Source organism: Pseudomyrmex gracilis, unplaced genomic scaffold, assembly GCF_002006095.1.
Source record: "Pseudomyrmex gracilis isolate BER0280 unplaced genomic scaffold, ASM200609v1 scaffold_62, whole genome shotgun sequence".
Lineage (NCBI taxonomy): Eukaryota > Metazoa > Arthropoda > Insecta > Hymenoptera > Formicidae > Pseudomyrmex > Pseudomyrmex gracilis.
The window spans coordinates 714,018-734,382 of record NW_018020646.1 but is presented as its reverse complement, the minus strand read 5'-3'; the positions used below and the strand labels follow the sequence as shown (position 1 = coordinate 734,382).

General features: G+C 38.8%; 1 protein-coding gene across 1 annotated transcript; it reads left to right on the top strand.

Moving 5' to 3' along the window:
- The first annotated feature begins 283 nt into the window (after positions 1 to 283).
- Positions 284 to 9,520, top strand: LOC109854273. The gene is made up of 16 exons (XM_020427175.1): positions 284 to 379; positions 1,940 to 2,003; positions 2,181 to 2,463; positions 2,919 to 3,102; positions 3,390 to 3,576; positions 3,731 to 3,819; positions 3,978 to 4,254; positions 4,700 to 4,781; positions 4,864 to 5,016; positions 5,527 to 5,722; positions 5,794 to 5,984; positions 6,839 to 7,202; positions 7,501 to 7,838; positions 7,925 to 8,224; positions 8,305 to 8,427; positions 8,529 to 9,520. Exons 1-16 carry the CDS (start codon positions 346 to 348, stop codon positions 8,676 to 8,678), a joined length of 3,015 nt encoding a protein of 1,004 aa, XP_020282764.1. The 5' UTR covers positions 284 to 345; the 3' UTR covers positions 8,679 to 9,520.
- Positions 9,521 to 20,365: the final 10,845 nt, after the last annotated feature.

The following is a 20,365-nucleotide window of genomic DNA, read 5'->3' as shown; positions in this document are numbered from 1 at the left end:
AAAATAAAAAAATTTAACTTATATTTTATAATTAAAAAGATTTTAATTGTTTCTTTGTCGCATTAACAAAATCTATTTTTATATATGTATATATTTCATAACTTCATAAATTTCACAGATTTTTATATTGTTCTCTTTCTCTCACGATTGTGGAAGACAAAAAGAATCGGTAAGTCACATGTCAGGCGAGTCCTGCCGAGACTTTTTTTTTAGACCGGCCAACAGACGGCGCTCGCGCTGTATCCTAATTCCAAGAATTATGCGGTGGTGATCAATGCAAATGACATTGATGGGCAGGAGCCGGCCAGGATCTGATCAACGATAACGGGACAAATCGATGCAAAAATGTCGCAGGGCAACTTGCTGCAGGAATATAACTGTGAGTAAAACCATCACCTCTTGTTACTCCTCTCGCTAAACGAATCTCGGATCCTGCGAGCGGACACATCCCGTGCGCCGTCACATTATGAAAAATGAGCTCTGATAATGGCGGCTTTCGTTTATTTAACGCCAGACAAAAAAAGCTGAAATCCCAACCGCGAATCGCGACGGATCTCGTGACGCACGGAGAACGCCCCGTGCGCGACCGGTTGACGTGATAATTACAAGAATTTGCGACAAAACAGATAATTAACGCATTGTGAATATAATTGTATACATATAATATAATTGTACACATTTTACAATACTGAGATATCCTAGTGTGAATTTTCGGAGTTACTGCTACTTTTCTCAGGATGCTGTTCGAAGTACGTCTTAATAACCGTCGAGTATATAGGCACAATCTAGCTACGTATTATCACACATTCTCGTATGCAGAGTTTGATAATCTGGTATTTGAGATTATAGGTTGAAACATTTTGTAAGGAGTGTAACTGCTCCGAAAAATAATATATCGGCAGAGAAAAAATAACAATAATGTTTTTTTTTTTTAATACAAAATAGAGAAATACAAAGAAATCAACTTGTAACTTAAGTAAGTTACATATGTTTTGTTATTTTATTTACTTTTTTCTGCTCTAGACTCTTGATTTTTAAAAAAACTAATTACAGACAATCAAGTAAATCGAGACATAGTCGCGATAGTAAAATAACTTAATTAAGAATTAATTAAAAACTTAAACTTAATTGTCAATGTTTGTTTACAAACTGAAACACGTGTTCAAGAATTAAGCGATGCTGCGTACTTTGTGCACCAAAACATTTATGCATAATTCGCAAGGAGTAAGAACCTCTCCAGACAGATGTTTGCGCGGTGTAATATTATTGCTCGCATTTGTGTGTATTATGCGTGCGCGCGTGAGCATGTATGCGTGAGACTCGAAAGCTGTGCTGTGTCTACCGAGCGCTTCATGACAAAACGTCGCTCGAGATGCCATCACCCGATTAGCCGCGGTTACGTAACCCAAACAATGATAATGCACACATACTTTTTCTAAGCGAATAAATGTCAATATCCTATAGAGACAAGAAAAATCACATTGTAATAGTTTTGCTCTGCTTTATTGAATCAGAATGTTATTTATTTAAATACAAATGCGTATGTGTGTATTTAGTAACAGAAATAATAATAAGAATAATAACAAGAGAAGCTTTATTGAATCAGAATGTTATTTATTTGAATACAAATGCGTGTGTGTATTTAGTAACAGAAATAATAATAAAAATAGTAACAAGAGAGGAAAATTCAATAAATAAATTTTTTCCAGAAACAAATTTGATTTTATCATTAAGAATAAAATTTAATTTCAACATTCCATAAAATACATATGATAAAAAATGTATTCACTCAAAAGAGAAAATTTACTCCGTATTCGTTTTTAGACGCGTAATCAAGATTGATATAAAAAATATATCCATGTGATAACAATACAATTATTACAATAAGATTATGATATAATCTTTGAAGATTTATCCGAATATTTTTCCAATTTCATAGGGGAAACTCAGTATAACGATCCGCAGATGCAATTTTCTCGTCCCATTTCGGACGAAGTTATCAGGTAAGTTCACAATCTCGGCTCTCTCTGATATAGAAATGACTAACATAATTGCATTATTTTACTGTTTTTTACAAAGAAAAGAAATTTTATTATATTTTTACATACATATCGCATTACGTTTGTTGCAATTTGATACTAACTTTTTGTTTAAATTTAAAATCAACGGCGGCAACTCAGCGTTTACGAGGTTTTCGTGAAAGAAGAGTCGGGGAGTTCTAACTCGAAAAATGACAATGTACAGAACGCGTCGGGATTAGAACCTGCTGCCAATCAGCAATTGATCCAAGTAATTGATATCAACAAATTGAGAAATACCAGTAACAATGAGAGCTACTTAAGACCGTATAAATTCGATTCCAAGGGTGACTACGTAGACCTGGATACAGCCATCGATTCCGAAGTGATCAATATCGACGGCACCGTCACAAAACTCCTCGGCAAAGACGCGTTAAGGTACAAAGTAAGTGCCGAAGTAAAGTATTTTAAATATTTGTCGAACTATTAGCGCGGCAAGTTGTTTGCTGAGAGCGAGTGCATATCGTTACACAGCAGCAGTTTACATGAAATATTTCACCTCCCCGTGCGGCGGGCACGCTCTTCGTTTATCTACTTGCCCTTTTCTTCTTACTTTGAAGAATTTCATTTGCATACGCCCGTTTTTATAGTTTTATGCACCGAAGTATTTGCCTATCTGCATCGCGATACAGCATAATTGTGAAAGTATTGTTTTAAAACTGCACTTCTACACGGCATAACGCTATTCCGAAAGTTGCAGCGAATTGTATATATACAACAATTTAACTTTGCAGCATTTCTTAATCGTAAATACTTTCTAGGTTTTTTATGCATTTTCTGCGCGATGGAAAGTAGTTGGTTTTTTTTTTTTCAATTTATTTGAAATTTTCACTTTTTCAGATGCTGGAGCAAAATGCTAACGCGCCAGACGAAAATGTCATTATATATTCACACCCTGTCGCCGAGGGTCCTTCCTCCTCGACACCTCGACTTATTGATAAAGATGATCCGCGATCCAGATTGCACTTTGTAAAATATCTGAAACGCGATGGAAAGACGCTTAAGATTTGGGAATGTGGCATTTGTATGTAACGCTTTTTTATTTATAAAACAATATTTAAATCCTATTAGATATTTTTAAATAAATAACAGTCATCTGTGTTTTCGCGCATCTAATTTACCAATCGGCTTATTTCGAACGAAATTCCAAAATAAAACTAATAAATCTTATAGTTTTCAAGAAAGAAATGCGATTAAGAATTTTTCATTCGATTCCGCACCGTAGCGAATAATTACTTTTTAATGTTGACTCGAGGAGATCGGTAGCTTATTTTTGCCATGAGAAACTTTCACGTTTAATATTCGAATCAGGTTCAAAAGAGTTCCGCCATCAGTACACCTTGATGAGACACTTGCCGACTCACACCGACGAGAGAAACTTTAAATGCGAAGCTTGCGGCAAAGCTTTTCGCCAGTTGTCAACATTGAGTCAGCACAAGGCTATACACAGCGACGCCAGGCCCTATGTGTGCGAATTTTGCAAGAAGACATTTAACAGGTTCGCGATCTCGAGGAGCAGATCTTGAAATTTTACCGTTTTTTTTTATATAAGAGATAAAATAGCAAGCAATATTTATTTACAATATTTATTTATTGGAAATCGATCTGTGTCACGTATTCGAGTATACCTTAGAATAATGTGATTTTCACAGAGTGTCTACGTTGATTTCCCATCGGAAAACGCACTCGGAACACAAACCGCACAAGTGTCACGTGTGCGGTAAAGGATTTCATCAGAAGGGTATATACGTACATAACATAAATTATACGTAATAATCCACATTATTACGAGCGGTCAAATCCTTCCGAATGCGCAACGATTGTAAAAGCTTCTTCTTTCTTTTCTATGTTTATTTATAATAAAGTATTTGTCTGGTTAATCAAAAAACTGTTTTTCAGGAAATCTGCGGAATCACGTTTTCACGCACACGAACGAGAGGCCGTACAAATGCGAGCTCTGTGGCAAAGGCTTCAATCAGATGTCGAATTTGGTCTGTCACAAGGTGAAGGCGCACGCACACATTGACAAGAGTATGCAGTACTCATGCGGGGTTTGCGGCAAGGAATTTCCTCGCAGGTTCGCTTTGCGATCGCATGAGGAATACAAGCACGGCATAAAATATCGAAGCACGAGCAATGCGCAATCCGCTGTGAACGAGCCCGATAATCCGAAGAGGTATGTGTGAACGTTTTCGATGACGCGATAATTAATACAAAGCGAAAAAAAAAAAAAAATGATGAAATGTAATGAATGTATAAACGATCGAAAAAATCATTGGAATTTGTCTGCTATAAATATTTGCAAAACTTTGCGCGTGTGAAACTCGAAATTTGAAAAACGTATTTAATTAAAAAATATTAATCTGTTATGGATTGTCACTGGTATTTTTATCGCAAAAGAGAGGTTTTTTTAAAGAAAAAAAGAAAAACAATTTAAATGAAATTAGTTGTAATTTTACGTACTGAATTCTTGCAAATCTCTCTTTCTCTTTCTCTTTCAATTTATTTTTGACAGTAGTTCAATAGACAGTCGAAGCGTTTAATTGTTATTTTACACAATATATAAAGTTGATTTAATTATAGATATCTCAATGTGTGTGATGTGGGTAATAAATTTTCAGCAAGAACGTTAGAATCATACAATTGACTAATGGCAGTCGAAATCAGATGAGTGAAAGCAAAGAGAAGGAATATTTCGGTTCGGTTCGTATATATTTAATTTACAACGAATAATATAACGAATTGAATTGCGTAATTAGTTTTGGATTATTGTTTTCATGTAAAGTCGGATTTGATGGACAGCATTGTGATAGAAAAGATCGATACAAAAGCGATGGAGATGGCGGTGCTGCAAGGGCAGACTCCTTTCGCTCTTTACAAACCCGCCAAAGGTATACCGATTCTCGTTAAAGTCTCGTCAACCGCAAATAATAAGCACGTAAGTATATTTACGTTATCAAGAGAATTAGATTGTTTTACAAAATTTGAGATAAAAAAAAAAAAAAAAAGGCGAAAGCATTGACATATCTGTGTTATCGTAAAATAAATAAGTCACATATAATTTATTTATTGATTGGCAAGTAAAACTCACGAACTTACATGTGATTATAAATCTTGAAATCTTGTAAAGTTATATGATGTAAAGCTAATTTAAAAATTTTTTATCTCTTCTTCTTAAGAAGAGAAAGATTTTACTTTTATGTGTACGTTTTAACGTAGTTGATAAAACTCGCGATCTTCTTGAGTCCGCAAGAAGCTAGTTAAAAGTTGTATCTTCAATACTACAGTAAATAGGTGTTTCGCAAGTGTTGTTTATCTTGTCGTCGCGACAATTTAGCTGACTGCGACGGAACGTTTATTGATGATTTTTCATAATAATTAACATTTTTTAATATCTATCTATTTATTTAAGAATATTATGCACATCGGATTAATTATATTTGTGTAGATACTTACACCCGCAACTGGCGAGGATTTGCGAATGGCAGGAAAAATCACTATCAGTTCCAATGAAACTTCAGACGGTGATTGTAACAAGGCTGTTCAGGTGAAGGTGCCGGTTGTTGCTACAGTGATTCAAAACATCGAGATCGATGGCAAATCCAGCTTCGTCATTGAGCCTCCGGGTACAGAACAAGAGCAAGGTAAAACTCTCCTCGTTATTTCCGCAAAATGTCTTTGGGTAAAAGCGATGTTTTAAATTTATCGCCGTCAGATGGTCTGGTGACAGCGTTGGACTCGCTCTCCGACTTCGGTCGCAACGAGCCGGAAAAATGGACAAATGGCCAAAATGGTCCGAACTCAACTACGCCGATGGACGAGTACAACGAGTACAACGAGTTGCTGGAGTTGGCTGCGCAGGGTGGAATACAGTTTGTTCGCGCTACAGAGGATGGTCATTACGAGGTAATGGAGAAACAATTGTCACATTCGCTTATGAATGTGTGTTAGCACATAGTCTGATAACATGGTCGCATTTGGCTCGAATGGTTCTTTTTGTTAAAAAGTAAATTTTGCTTTTCTAATTGTTTTGTTTCTCGTAATTCACTTTTCCGTATTATATTTTGTAATAAAAAGAAATAAGTTTTTACAGAAAAAAGTAACGTTAAGTGTTTCAAAATATAACAACGTCTTTTTTCCGATGTCTTTATCTACGAAAAGGTGACGTACTTTTCTACGCGTATTGGCATTACAGCGTCGACGTCTTTTCGATCGACTTTTCGATCTTCTATACGCTCGACACATTTAGAGTATTCACGTCAGGCGCTTTCATTCCTTTACATAGATTTCTCTATTTAGAGAACGACAGAGAACTGCCGCGTTTGCGAAACGTGCGCCGTGAAACGGGCTTATAGAAATAGCGATGCTAGAATTCATCTTTTGGCGCATCTTCACAAATTAGCTTTAGAAATCTGGTTAGTTTTAACGTTTATTAATGTTACACACACGTAGTATTAAATTTCAACTGATTAAGTTCTAATGTTCATTGTAACTCTAATAGAATTTTATCGGTAGAATTGATTAACGTATAGGCAATAACACCAGAATGTCTCAAAAACTATCGGATATTTTTATGGTAACATTGTGAGACGAAAATGTTTTTAAATAACGAAATTGACGAGAGGTTGCAATAGATGGTTTTAAATAATATGCAGTCACGTCTTGACTCATATTATTGTGATAAATTATTCGGATCATGACGAAGAGCTTTCGACAGTTCAATGCTTCTGCTATTCTCCGTCCGTTATTCTCGACCGCAGGTTATGACGAACAGCGAGGCTCGTGACTTAATGGCGCAGAATTCCCACGACGTAACGATTCTTGACGACGAACAGGCGGACGCCATCAATCTCGTGAATATACGCAATAATGGTGACGTCATCATCGGCGACAACGATAATCAGATCATGGTGCTGGAATCCGGCCAGAAATCCAGTAATATGCCAATGGACGACATCGAGATTCTCGAGGACAAAGACATTAGGATTCTCGAGGGTAAAAGCCCCGACGATCGTTTCATGGATGGCATAACATTCCTCTCCCAGACCAAAATCGACGACCTCCTGCTGGGTCCCAAATCGTTGGCTATCGACGGCGATAGTGCCTTAACCGGGCACGAAGATGGTAGGTGAATTTGCCACAACGTTTCACAATGTATACAAATTTTTTAGATTTGAAAGAGAATTGTCGAACATCTCTCCAAGTATACTATTAATTAATACTTTAATGAAAACTCAATCAAAACTTTTTTGAGCTAATTCGTAATTTAAGCAGTCTAATAATGAATTGAACATTCAGATTGTTAAAAGTTACCGTAAAACATACGGTTACAGTTTACGTTTAAGTTATGGCTGCATTTAGCGCCAAGACGTGTGTACACAATGACATGTTAATAACTTTTGTTAATGGCTGTCGATCCCAGCAATGGTTGTGCCACCGAACCAGCAAGACCTAACGAGCATCTTGGGTCACTCCTCGAATCTATCCACTAGCTCGCAATCCTCGTTATCGTCTTTGTTAATGAAGAACCATCCGCCATTACCGCTGTTGAACGAGACACTCCCATATCTGAAGAGCAGTCAGAGCTTCACGGAGGATCTAGACATTCTCGGCATCTCCTCCGTGGAAGATCATCACCTGGAGTACGACTCGAAGATGAAACTGTCCTCGGTCTTCGACGACGATTGCGATATGACCGGTTTGATGACCTTCGGCCAACAAGATATGAAGATATTCGATTCCGGGAATCAATGCATGAAAGTACAATCATTGAAAAAATTGTGTATGAATAGAATTCGAGCTTATTGAAAATAAGAAAATAAATATTACATAACGAATTTCAACAGTCTTTCAACAACAAGATGATGCCAGCTCCGAGATTATTTCCCGGTATGAATGAGGTGAAGATCGTAGGGCCGAAGCATCATAATCACGAACTGATCAACCCGTACTATCAAGAAAACAGAGTTCTCAGTCCCTTCGAGCAGTTCCTCAAGAGTTTACAGACAAACGGTTACGCACCAAACGCTGCCGACACGTCCGATGGAAGCAGAAAAGAGGTAAAAATACTCGGCAAGAAATTCAGTACCGGAATTATCACCGAAGAAGGTGACATTGTGCAAATTATCGATGAAAAATCTAAATTTGTAAGTAATTTTATCACACGATTACTAATTTTGCGTATTACTTGACGAGATACTTGATGTTTGTCGCCGTATATACATAGGATACCAACAACGCGATGGATTTCTGCGACAACGTCTTGCAGCAGTGCGCGGGCATGTCATCGCCGCGACGACTGTATCGGCAACCAATGGAAAACGACGTAGCGGACAGCTTCTTGCTCCAAGTAAAAAAAGAGTGCTCTTTCGAGAGCTCTTTTGAGAGTAATTACGACGTATACGAGAGTATAAACGACGAAAAAGAGAACATTTTTCCGAACCTATACAGGCCGGAAGTCCCTGCGGCTCCGATTTTCTGAATTTCGACAATCGTTTTGCCGGCAAGCATCTGTCGTCCGACAGCCATCTCGATAGGAGCCAGAAAGAGGATGGTCGCGGAGATAGTTTTGAATCTACGGAAGTGTTGAGTCTGGACTGACGGAGCGCGCGATCAACGACGAAACGGACTCTGCCTTTCCGGAGTCCACTTATTGTTTTGCGTCATTGATATCACTTAGTGGAAAAAATATTCACGCGTTGTTTCGATCCTCTTCGTTGCACGTAAAGAGGATAAAGATGATGAGATGTGAAATTTATATGACGAGAGGTGCGTATATTGGTATTTTTATAGTTTTTTTGTTTGTCACAACAAAGATTGGATCCCATTTAAATGCGACAGATCCGTACCTTCGTTTACGCACTTTTATTTGCCAATTTTGCTATTAAATAGTAAGCGAGTATTATGTAAGAATTGTGCTAATATATTTTTGAAAATATGTAATTGATTCTCGCAACAACTGCTAATTGAGAATGAAATATCTCCGGGAAGATAATTTATATAATTCTTCGCTATTATGGAGAGATTATGTGAATATAATTTTATGAAATGTACTTGTGTAAATTGAAGTATTCAATCTCTCTCACAGATATTTCTATAATCGTCTTGCTCTGATCTTTATACGATTTCTTAAATTGCGTTATATATATATAGTCTTTCTTAGTTTCTACACTGATTTATGTAATGTGATTTGTGTATAAATCAAACCAGTGTTTTATATTCTCAGACTTGGCGCGCATGTGTACGTTGTGAACAGTAAAAATTTATAAAAAATATACGAAAGTCTTCGGATTTTTTTTCTTGGATAATGGAAAGAGAGTAAAATACGTTGGGGTGATAAAATAAATCCGTCAGAGAGCGTGAGAAAGCAAAATCCCAACCTAGTGGTATTTTTAATAAATACGCGGGATAGAGAGATACGAAAGACTGCGGTATTCCGATACGAAGGTTATTTAGATTTATTCGCGAATTCTTGACTTGGCAATATTTTCTCCGCGCGCATGTGCCAATATCAATAGGTGGAGTGGTTAATACCGTCTGCCTTGGCATCCATCCTTACTACTTGATAGTCAGCTACCAACGCGCTGTCTTATACATATATATATAATATATATATATATATATAGCAACACTTGTACAAGCAATCTGCTCTCACGGTTTACAAATTGCGTTTAATTTACAATTAATAAAGTGAAGTGCATATTTATCAGTAATTCACTTATATTCATTTTATTAGATATTCAATCTCTCTCTCTCTCTCTCTTTTGTGTTCATTAATAATCGTCAATCTCAACCTCTCACATTTCTCTCTCTCTTCTATTATAAAATATTTTACTAAATGCATATATACACTACTTATGTCTAATTTTATCTTATTATTTATTTAATTGTGAGTTTCTTTCTTTATCACTTGGTAAAACTCGTGATATTGATAGCAGTAAATGCGCCATATCATTTCTTCCGTTTAATACGGTTTGACTTAACGTTTATCTTCACTACTTGATAGCGGCAGCTCGTAGAAGCTAAATTTAGATAGCATGGAAAAGACTTGTAGCATATTATGGAAAAAAAAACACACACACACACACACACATACGTTAAATCGATATAAATGTAATGTAGATTGCAATAAAGAAGAGTAATGTTGCATTTTCATAAATCGAGATAAAATAATGGAACATTTTCCCGCGATGGAAAATGTTCAGATTTTTCTTGAAAGGTTTTTTAGATAAATCGAGACTATTTTTTTCTTTCAAGATTTTTATTAGAACGTTTATTCACAAGTTTTTAATAATATTTTGCAGAAACGTTTCTCATTAAAAATATTCAATAAAAATCTAATAAATCGTCTAAATTAATTTTTTTTGCTTTAGTTCGTAATGAATAAAATTACTGTGTGCATTATATTTAGCACTTCTAAATAACATTTCAACTGAAATTTGCAGTGGAAACACGTTGACGCTTACGAAAGCGACGCATGTGCGCGAGCAAACGTGTCGGAAAATTTACTTTTCTTCCGCAAAGAGCCAGCAGCCCGCCGTCATCGCACCTCGCAAATACGCAAAAATTAAGTTGTAAAAGTCGCTCCGAATCGCTCGCGCTTTCCAGCCACGTCTGCCGCGAGGAGGAGCGAATCCCACGGAAATTCCATTCGTTCTTTCTCCTCCTCTTCCTCCCCGCCTTTCTGCCGTATCCCTCTGCCTTCACGGGGCTCTCATCATGGGGGTGGTGAGGAGAGGGGAGGTGAGAATTCGTGCCTTTTCTCGGCTGCTTTGCATCGAATTATTTAAAAATGCACCCGACGTCGCGAGAAACATCTACTTAACTCGAAGGCGTCGGGACGTTCTTAACGCGTCGGGAGTACCGTGAGAACAATGGCGTTAACGACGACTCGGTCGTCGGTCTTGCCTTACTTACAAAGAACGAAGAATTCGAAATCCTTGAAAAGCCGGTCGGAATGTTTACAACTGCTCTTAACTGATGTTGCCCACGCCGAGGTATTTTCATCGTTCTGTCCGCGCATAGCTTTTTCATAGCTTTCGCGTAAGAGGAATTCCCCTTTTATTCAGCGATTTACAATAACACACGTACATAAAATTCTGACGACTCTTTCTACTAATTCCAATAAATCCATTTCCGGAATCTGCTGGTTTATTCGAGTGAGAAAAAAAATCAGCGGAAATGCGTCGCCACACGGAAAATAATTTGAATTTGGCCTCGTTCGGCTAATTGCATTTTTGCGCGGAACAGAAGCAACGAGTGAAGCCCCCTCCCGAAATGAGCGTTCGTGCTTTACAACGCGTGTTTGCTTTACAACGCGTAATTGCGGCGGAAAATATTGCTCAGCGCTAGATCACTCGGTGCGTTATATAGAGCAGTGGCGTTTTCCCCCGCCGTACAAGCGGGGAAAGGAACGCGGCTCGTCGTTTTCCAACGGCGAGATTTCTCCCGCGAGTATAACTTTCGCGAGCGAAACGGCCCCGCGGATTATCTGAGGAAGTGCGAAGAGGCTTTTAACTCGGTATAATTTATTTAAAAGCTGGGGTCCCGAGCGGCTGGCCGCGAAAGGGGAATCTCCGAAGAAACAGCCTTAATTAGCACGGACTTTCTTACCACCGCGCAGCAGATTCCTCCGTAATTTTCGCAGATGAGAACCGGCGCGATCCCACTTCTCTCCTTGCACCTTTTCCTCGTCTCTCCCCTCGTCGACCCCTTGCATCTTCTTTTTTCTTCTCTACTTTCTACTTTACGATTTCGCTTTATTCTTCCAGCCCCGACGCCGCCGTATGCCGCCGTTCTATCCAAACGCGTTTGACGATCTTTAATAAAGGAAACTTCTCGATGTTGATTAAATTCCCGCAATTAAGAGGAGCGCGATACCCAGTCGCGCGCGAACGCGAGGATTTAACGTGCGGTAGTCCAAAAAGTCGGAATGTAATATGATTTTCCTCGATTTCCACGGACTTCGCGTAAAATTTGTCCGTCTCACATTTATCGCGCGTAATACGCAGAATTGATTCCGGCGGTTAGTGAAAATTTGATGGAACGATTTTAATTCGAAACGCATTAGCACTGACTCAAAAGAATAAATATTCTCGTGAATTGAAGCTCGAAAAAAAAAAAAAAAAAAGAAACGCGTAGCGAAATGCCTTGCTTTTTAATTAATCTCCTACTCCGCTTTATTCGAAATTTCGCGCGAATTTTTTGCTTGTTCCGCAAAGAGAAGCAAGCTTGTACGTTCGAAATTAAATATTTTCTGTCATTTGTGTGTATCCTCGCTCGCTCTTATAGCACGGGATATCCGCTGGAGGATGGATCGAAAAGCCTGTTCGGCAAACTTGACTGAGACGGGAGGACGTCCGTGTGCGCACGTCGTCTCTGACGACTTTTCTTCCTAACAAAGTCAATTGACGGCACCGCCGTAATGTGCCGCCTACTTTGGAAAATTCACTTTGAATTTTGCCTCCTTCACAAGCTTTTCCTTTCTACTTTCCACGGGACATTACTTCGCCCGTGCGGCGCGCGCGCTGCTGCCCTCGCGAATTACCTCGTCAAGAATTCAACCCTCATACACAGCCATTTCGCAAATTCGATCTTCTTCGGTGAGTACACGAGACGCGGCTGTTTTTCGAGTTTCTCGACAGAGAGAGAGAGAGAACGAACGAACGAAAGAGAAAGAAAGAAGCAAGCTAGTCAGTTGCCAATAACGTAACTAAACTACCTCTTGCAACTAACAAAATACCAAAAAAATTCAAAAAAACAGATACATTAACTGAATCTCTATTTGTGACCAAAAAGAAAAAAAAATTACGCGTCGACGGGATATTTTTTCACAAACAATCGTTGAGTGTTGTTTGCGATTATCACATGTAAAATAAATCGCGATATTCCGTTTTTCGAATTTTGGAGATACACAAGTGAAGTGATCACGAAAGTAGTCACATGATCTATTTTGCTGTGACGTCGATAGTTGGTCGAGAGACGGTGTCAAGGTCGCGCGAAATTCGTTCCGTGGTTTTGCTCTTTTTCGAAATAAACTCGGAGCACATTCGAACGTCAGAAATGTCAATGTCATCGATAAGTAATCATTCAAGACTATTAATAGAGCTCAATTAACACGGCACGATCGCGACTATCTCTTAGTGAAAGTAATATATTCGTCGCGCTTGGCGGAGCGTCGCGGTGGCGCCACGAGAATCAACGCGAAGTTCTCTCCGCGTTTTTCGAAGATTATCGTCAGGAATGTTGCGAGTGTCGGGAGTGCCGAGTAACGTTAAGGGCGATATCATGTTTCGATTCATGTTGTTTATTTCGAGAGATAAAGTTTCGTATAATCGGGAGTTTTTTGAACGCAGTATCGGTCGCGTGCGTGGCAGTTCAGTGATGATTTTCTTGCTGGAAGATTTTTAAATCGCGATGTTGTTCGTTTCATCGCGCAACACCAAATTATTGTCGCGATTAAGATTTGCAGTTCAGCAATATCGATCCGTAATAACAAATACAAACCATATAATACACGTGTATGTGAGAGATGTGAAAAATAACGCATGAAAATCAAACTTGAAAAATAGAGTCACGTGACTTCGTTGCGCGTAAACTTGGCGCGAGGCACTACCATGCTTCTCGATAACCGAGATTGTTTACGAGTTATATTTCGCGTTGAAAGAAGATCGTTACAGAACTCGAATACAAATTGATCAGTCGATCGTAAGCGAAAATTATTGCAATCAGTGTAACAAGTGTGTGTTGGAGCAATGAGAAACATCAACCGATGAGTAAATTTACTTTTCATGCGAATATTGATTTTGTTGCACAAAGTAAACAAATTAATGATAGGCAACATTAACATATATGTGGATAGAGAGTATGATGAAAAGAGTATATTTTTATTTGTTTTTAAAAACAATTGTAACACTTTGTGTGCGTATGAACACGTTTATTTAAAATGTGTCTGAAATCAGTTGCTTCTTTACCGCGTTTGCGCGTATGAAACTCGGCACTTGTTCAATTTTTATTCACGACCGGAATAAGGTTACGTGTTAAACAATTCGATTTCTATACGAGCATAAATCGTAAACAAGAAAATATGTACCTATTAGTGCAATTAATATTTTTTGTTGACAAAAACATAAACACACAATCGTCACACTCGATCAATATTTTGCTAGTTTTACTGACAATTACACATACGTTATACAGACAGTTTTACAGACATTTAATTATACAGCGAATTAGATAAATTCAGACTCGGTTTTCCGATTATCATATTTCTCATTTAATATTCGTACTACGAAGTTCCCTTTCCCATAGAATTCAAATAGAATTTGTCAGACGGTTGTTGACGTTTCTTCATTGGCTTCACTTTGGCTGACCACGAACATTTCTTATTGCTCACACAATCAGATGAAACCGTAGAACGTAGTGGCTTTTCCACTGACGATAGCAAACTCGGTTTTTCCCCCGAATATTCGACGTTCTCATTTCTCTAGTACGTACACGTTGGACACAAAAGTATTATCGCAGTAAAATCTCCGGTAGATAACTACCGAAGTTAGATTTTGCACAAAGTGTACAAATAAACACTAACCATCCTTAAAAATAATTTTACGCGCAACTTTTTTATATTTAACTAAAATATCATTTCACACGCGACGTATTTGTTATTGCTCAAAAGTTGATCTTATTCAGATTCAATAAGAGATCTAGCGACTCTTTGTTCTGAAAATATAGACGGGGATTATAGAGAGCGGGGGAGGGAGGGGGAAAATAATACCGCGCGTCAGTACTTTTATCCTTTATCCGAGTCTTTTGCGAATTTTACATCCTCAGAGCCTCCAAAGTTTTATATACTACTCGGATTGTGTAGCGCGCCGCGGGCTTTCAGTATCTTAACGACCGACTCGTTGCGGCCTTTTGTAAGGAACACCCGATATATCATGACGATTCTGCTCAAGCGCGCGTCTTTACGAGCGCCGCAAAAAATTTATAACTCCAAGATGGAATTGGATCGCGCGGTAAGCGCTCGTCGAATACTGATTACGCATCGCGCTACTATTACGTGCGCACACTGTGAAGCCTCGCTCGATTTGGGGTGGAGACGAAGGATATTTCATCTGATCTTATCGCGAGTCATGTTTTCGACAATTTTTCAACCTCTCTCTGTCAATTCTCTCCTCGTCTCACGTATTTCTTGCGGGAAAAGAAACATTTTTAACACATCGCGGCCGGTCTCCGCATCTGATTCAGGACGACCGGCGGCGTAATCGCCGACAAAGCGGACGCCATTAAAATTCCATAAAGTGGGGATAATAAAGGTTTCGCGCGTAAACGCACCCTCTCGAGCGCGTGATAAAAATCCGTACACGAGATTCCTCGACACGCGGCAAATAAGGCCGCGCGTTGTTATTATTTTCGCGAGAAGTCGCGGCGAGAAACACGCGAAATTATCGATCTCTCGGATTTCGGTGCGGCCGGATATGAATGCTGGATATTGCCACGGGTCCGCCGGGACGATATTATCGAGTAGTTAAATTCAGCAGTACAATATATTTCGAGTTACAGCCAGCGGCTATTAAGTCCGCACTCGCCGAGCTTGGCCGCCGCGCCGCGGGGCGAATTAATTAATAAAACGCGTTGTTCATTAACTAATTGACCATTGGGCAAAGAGCTCCTCTCACTGAGAGTCCCTCTCGTTTTTGACGCGACATATTACGCCGGCCTTAACGCACACGTGTGATTTAATAATTACAGAAGCTATATGAAGTTTTTATATATCGCACATATACTAATCACGCTACTCTTTCTCTTTACATTAAACTTTAATAAAAATTTTATTTTCTCGCGTGTCTTAGCAACTTTCTCGTGAAAAGCAGAAATGAATATCGCAATAAAAACGATATACAATACGATGAGAATGATTAAGAATGTGAAAAAATATAGTAATTAGAAGACAAAGCATCTGATATTCAATATTTAGTTTACAGTTCGGTATGTACATGTATGCCATTATTTTTTGACAAATGACTTTATTTTAAACAGCAAGTTTATCTTTTTTTCTGCGAAAATTGATCTGACAGGCACGTTAAACGCGCTAATTTGCTAATTTGCAAACACGCCACGCGCGCATTTTGGCACGAGATTTCACGGGAATTGCCAATCAGACAAGTTGTTCACGTCATCACGGAAGAGAACGTTTATGCGGGTTCTAAGTGGAAAGCCTTTGCTAACGATGTACAAACTAATATGTGTAATAGCAACGCGCACACTCGGACGGGACCGCGACTATGCTTTTCGAACAGATTCTCAAACGTAAACTATCTAATAACATTTACACTCAACTTACGGACTTGCTCTCAAGATTTCCTAAACTTTACTAAATATCGCCACCGGAGAGCAATATCTCAATTCCCATTCAAGACGACCCTATTTCATTTTTTAAGCTTCCCATTTCTACCTCTCTCGCGTTTTATTTCGATCGAAATTTTATTCGCGGTCGCGCGATGCATTATGCCGAGAAGCGGTGGTAATTCAGTTACACATTGTTTCAATGTTTTAATAACGTTTACATTTTAATAATGTTTTATTAACGTTTATACATTTATTGAAAAAAAAAAATAAGCGGGTATTTATACACGCGGGTAAAACCAAAAATCGAAATGGATTCGCGAGAGTAATCTGATAGTGAAATATATTTATCTCCGAGAACGTTTAATTTTCGTTCGCTTGTGTGCATCGATGTATCGCGTTCAAACGAACTCGAAAAATTATTAATAGTGATAATCCGGAGGTGCGCGCGTGTACACCGCCAGATGGTGAGTTTAATAAGTCAAATTAAATTGGATTAAGAGAAGCCGTACCATCCGCACGCGCGATTCCCGAGGATTTTCAATGTATATATATATTGTATCAGAAATTTTCAACAAGTTCAAGAAGAGAAATGTGCGTGCGCGAGAACAATCACAGTAGTAGTCTTAGTCACATCAGCTCAAAACGGAAGAAATAATATAGGAAGAGAGGAGAGAGGAGAAAGAAATGTAAAATAATAATTCTGACGTGTGCTTCGCGTGCCAAGATAAGAAAAATTTCGCTAACATTTTTTTGTTACATTTTACATGTAAACAAAAAATGAATTTTAAGTTGCGTCCGCAACAGTTTTTATTTTATTCACAAAACTTAATTGCAAGAACTAGCTATCAGCATTTCAATTTGTTGTTTAACTCAATATTTTTCTTTGATGAAACAAATAAAAATTGATTGAATTCAAATGTGCGATGAATATCTGCGCAGATAATAGCAATAAATAAAGTAAATTAATCGATCGTAATTTGAATTTTGCGCAAATATTTTTTCATTATTAAAAGTTGAAGAAAACTCTCGGTAAAATTATCCGTAAAGTTTGGAAAATATTTGCCTCACTTGCACAAGCAAATTTATATCGGATATTCGATACATTTTTAAAAATGTGGATATTTTTGTGTGAAAATTATACAAATATAATAATTGCGCGAGATTAGGTTGTATGAGATAAAACAGATTGACAGTAACAAGCGATATATAATGCGCATTTCTCTTATTTATTTATTAATAATTGTATGTTTCGTCCTCATGGGTATATGAAACTCGGACGAAAATAGAACGCGTTGATACGCGTACGTCTACGCGCGTCGTCATGTTGGTGCGTGTGTACTTTCAGAAACAGACGTGTAAACGTGTTACATATTATAACGGGCCGCGTTTACGCGGCCAGGTACAAAATCCTGAAAGCGTAAATTAATTCCTCCCATTTCCGCATTAATCGGAGGTAAAATCCGCGACCCGGAGCATAATTTTGCAATTAATATATTTACATTTTTTTTTTTTTTTTATCTCTAATTACGTTACGATTTTGTTTCGATTCTCTATCGCGAAAATTCACACTCCGATAAATCTACGCGCAACGTGTATCTCGCAAAAATTAGCTTGTCCGGTTAGTCGAAAGTGGTTCGAAATTGGAAAAAAAAAAAAAAGAAAGATCGGGACCAATTGGCGTGTTTTTCGTTAATTGAATTTTCAGCCGCTTCATTATCAGCGCTGCTGGTTGCTCGCTCGCTGATATTTTTTTTTTTTTTTTCGATTGCGCCTACACTAACGTTCTTCTTCGTTTTAGTTTTTGTTGCTGTAAACGAAACGCGCACAGTAATTAAACACATAGAAAGTGCATGTGTGAGAACAGACAATTGCCATTGGTCAATAAAATAAAGACGTATGAACGACGAATATTAATCTCGCGATTATCTTTCATCTGTCTGCATTTAAACATTTCGAATTGTTACTAAAAAATTGAGGATTGACGTTACGTATTATTACCGTGCTTACATATATCGTGCTAATTTCGATAACGTCTATTGTTTATTTAACACGGAATCAAACTCTAAAATCGCTGCGCAACGATCGATCAGGGTGCAAATAAATAAAAGAAATCTAGCTAGAAGAAACACGGCGCACATTTCCTCAAATTGAGCAATCACCGTAATGTGTGTTACACCATAGACATTGCACAAATACGATGTTAACGCAATGTTGTGTTACACCGAAGCGGTGCGAATCGCAGAGCGAGAGTTAAAAGCGTCTTGCGAGTTTGTTCGCGCTCAACGCGCGCGACTGATTGCTCTTCTCAAGTTTCTCACATTTTTTCTTTATGTTCTTTTACACGCAAAGTACGTTCTGAGAACTGAACGTTCGAATATGCGTTGGTTCAATATAGTTACAAAATTAATGCACGCGCATATCAATCGCGTGAACGGTTTTTTTTTTTAAATATTCGATTTCTTTTGCGAACAAGGCGAGATTCGAGATCGGCTCGTGCTCATCGCTACTTTCGATCGTAATCGCGGAACGATACGCCACGGTTGTCCGACCATATCAATCACATCAGAAGCGGGCCAGTCGATTCCGCGCGTTACCACAATAGTGTTTCCACGGGATTATTGCCACGTTGCCGTTGTGTGCGAGCAACACCCGACGCATTTTGACGATACACTTTATCGCGGCTTGCACGTCCCATCGTAATCCCGTATTCTCTTCTTCTAAACTCTCTCTCTCTATCTCTCTCGTGCGCGCGTGTGGCAGCGAATAAATAAGTAAACTGTCATAGAATTGATGTGACGCCACACACTTGTAAGATAATTTCTGGACATCGGACGAATATTGCGCGGACATTTTCGATGATTTCTCTGAACTCTGCATTTTGCCTAAGTATTTTATCGAATTACTTGCTAAAAATTAAATTTATTTATGCGTAATTTTTCCCGTTAGCACGTCATAGTGTAGGCGGGATAAAAGAAGATTTAATAAAGTAAAAAACAAAAAGAAAAGAAATTAAAGAGAAAACATCTCTCTATTGAGAAATTCCAAAACTTCGACCGACGAAGCCCCCGTCCATCTTGAATTCTTTACGATGCGAAATAACTTATAACAACGTCGTGGATAAAACACTTCCTTCTTTAACCTTCCCTCTGCTCGTCGATCGTCGGAATTATTGACGAGCCGCGGATTATATCGAAGGAAGCGAAGGTCCCGGTGTGAGAAAAAAAAGACAACCACGCGCGCATCCGCGTGGGAAGTGAAAAAAGGCGCGCGTTTAAAAAATAGACGAGCAAAGACGCGGAGAAAAGAAGGGGTACGGAGGCACCTAAGGAGAGAACGGGTCCGCGCACAAAAGCGCCGATAGAAATGGCGACTGCTTGATACACAGTGCACATCGGATAAATTTTCAATCGGACAAATTCTGAAAGGGCCGCCACGCTCCCCTTTTCCTTCCAGCCGCCCCTGCGCTATCTCTTCTTCCTTCCCCGCTTCTCTTCCCTCTCTCCGCATTCGGCCGAGCAAGTTTAAAAATCGATGCAGTCCCGAGGAACCTTCTTCGTCCTTTTCCGTTTCCTTTTCTCTGTCTCTTTCTTCTCGTTTCTCCTTCTCGATTTTGCGGGGGGGGGGAGGGACGAGATCGCTCTTTCCTTTTCTTCTCTTTATCGGTCGTCCTTTTCTCTTTCTTGTGAATAGGAAAAAGAACGTATACACACTGGCCAGAGGTGGTTAGATAACGCGTTCGGCGGGTGACGTAAACTACAGAGCGCGATAAGCGTTCCTCTTCTCTTCTCGTTCCAACGAAGCGACGAGTTTTGGTAGGCACGATCGGAATTCGAATGCACGGACATCTGATCCGCTTCTTTATTTTTGCAGGATCAATACGCTCGGTTCAGAGCGCGCTTTAACTCTCGTTGTTTACGTAAAATTCAGCTGTAACGACGGTA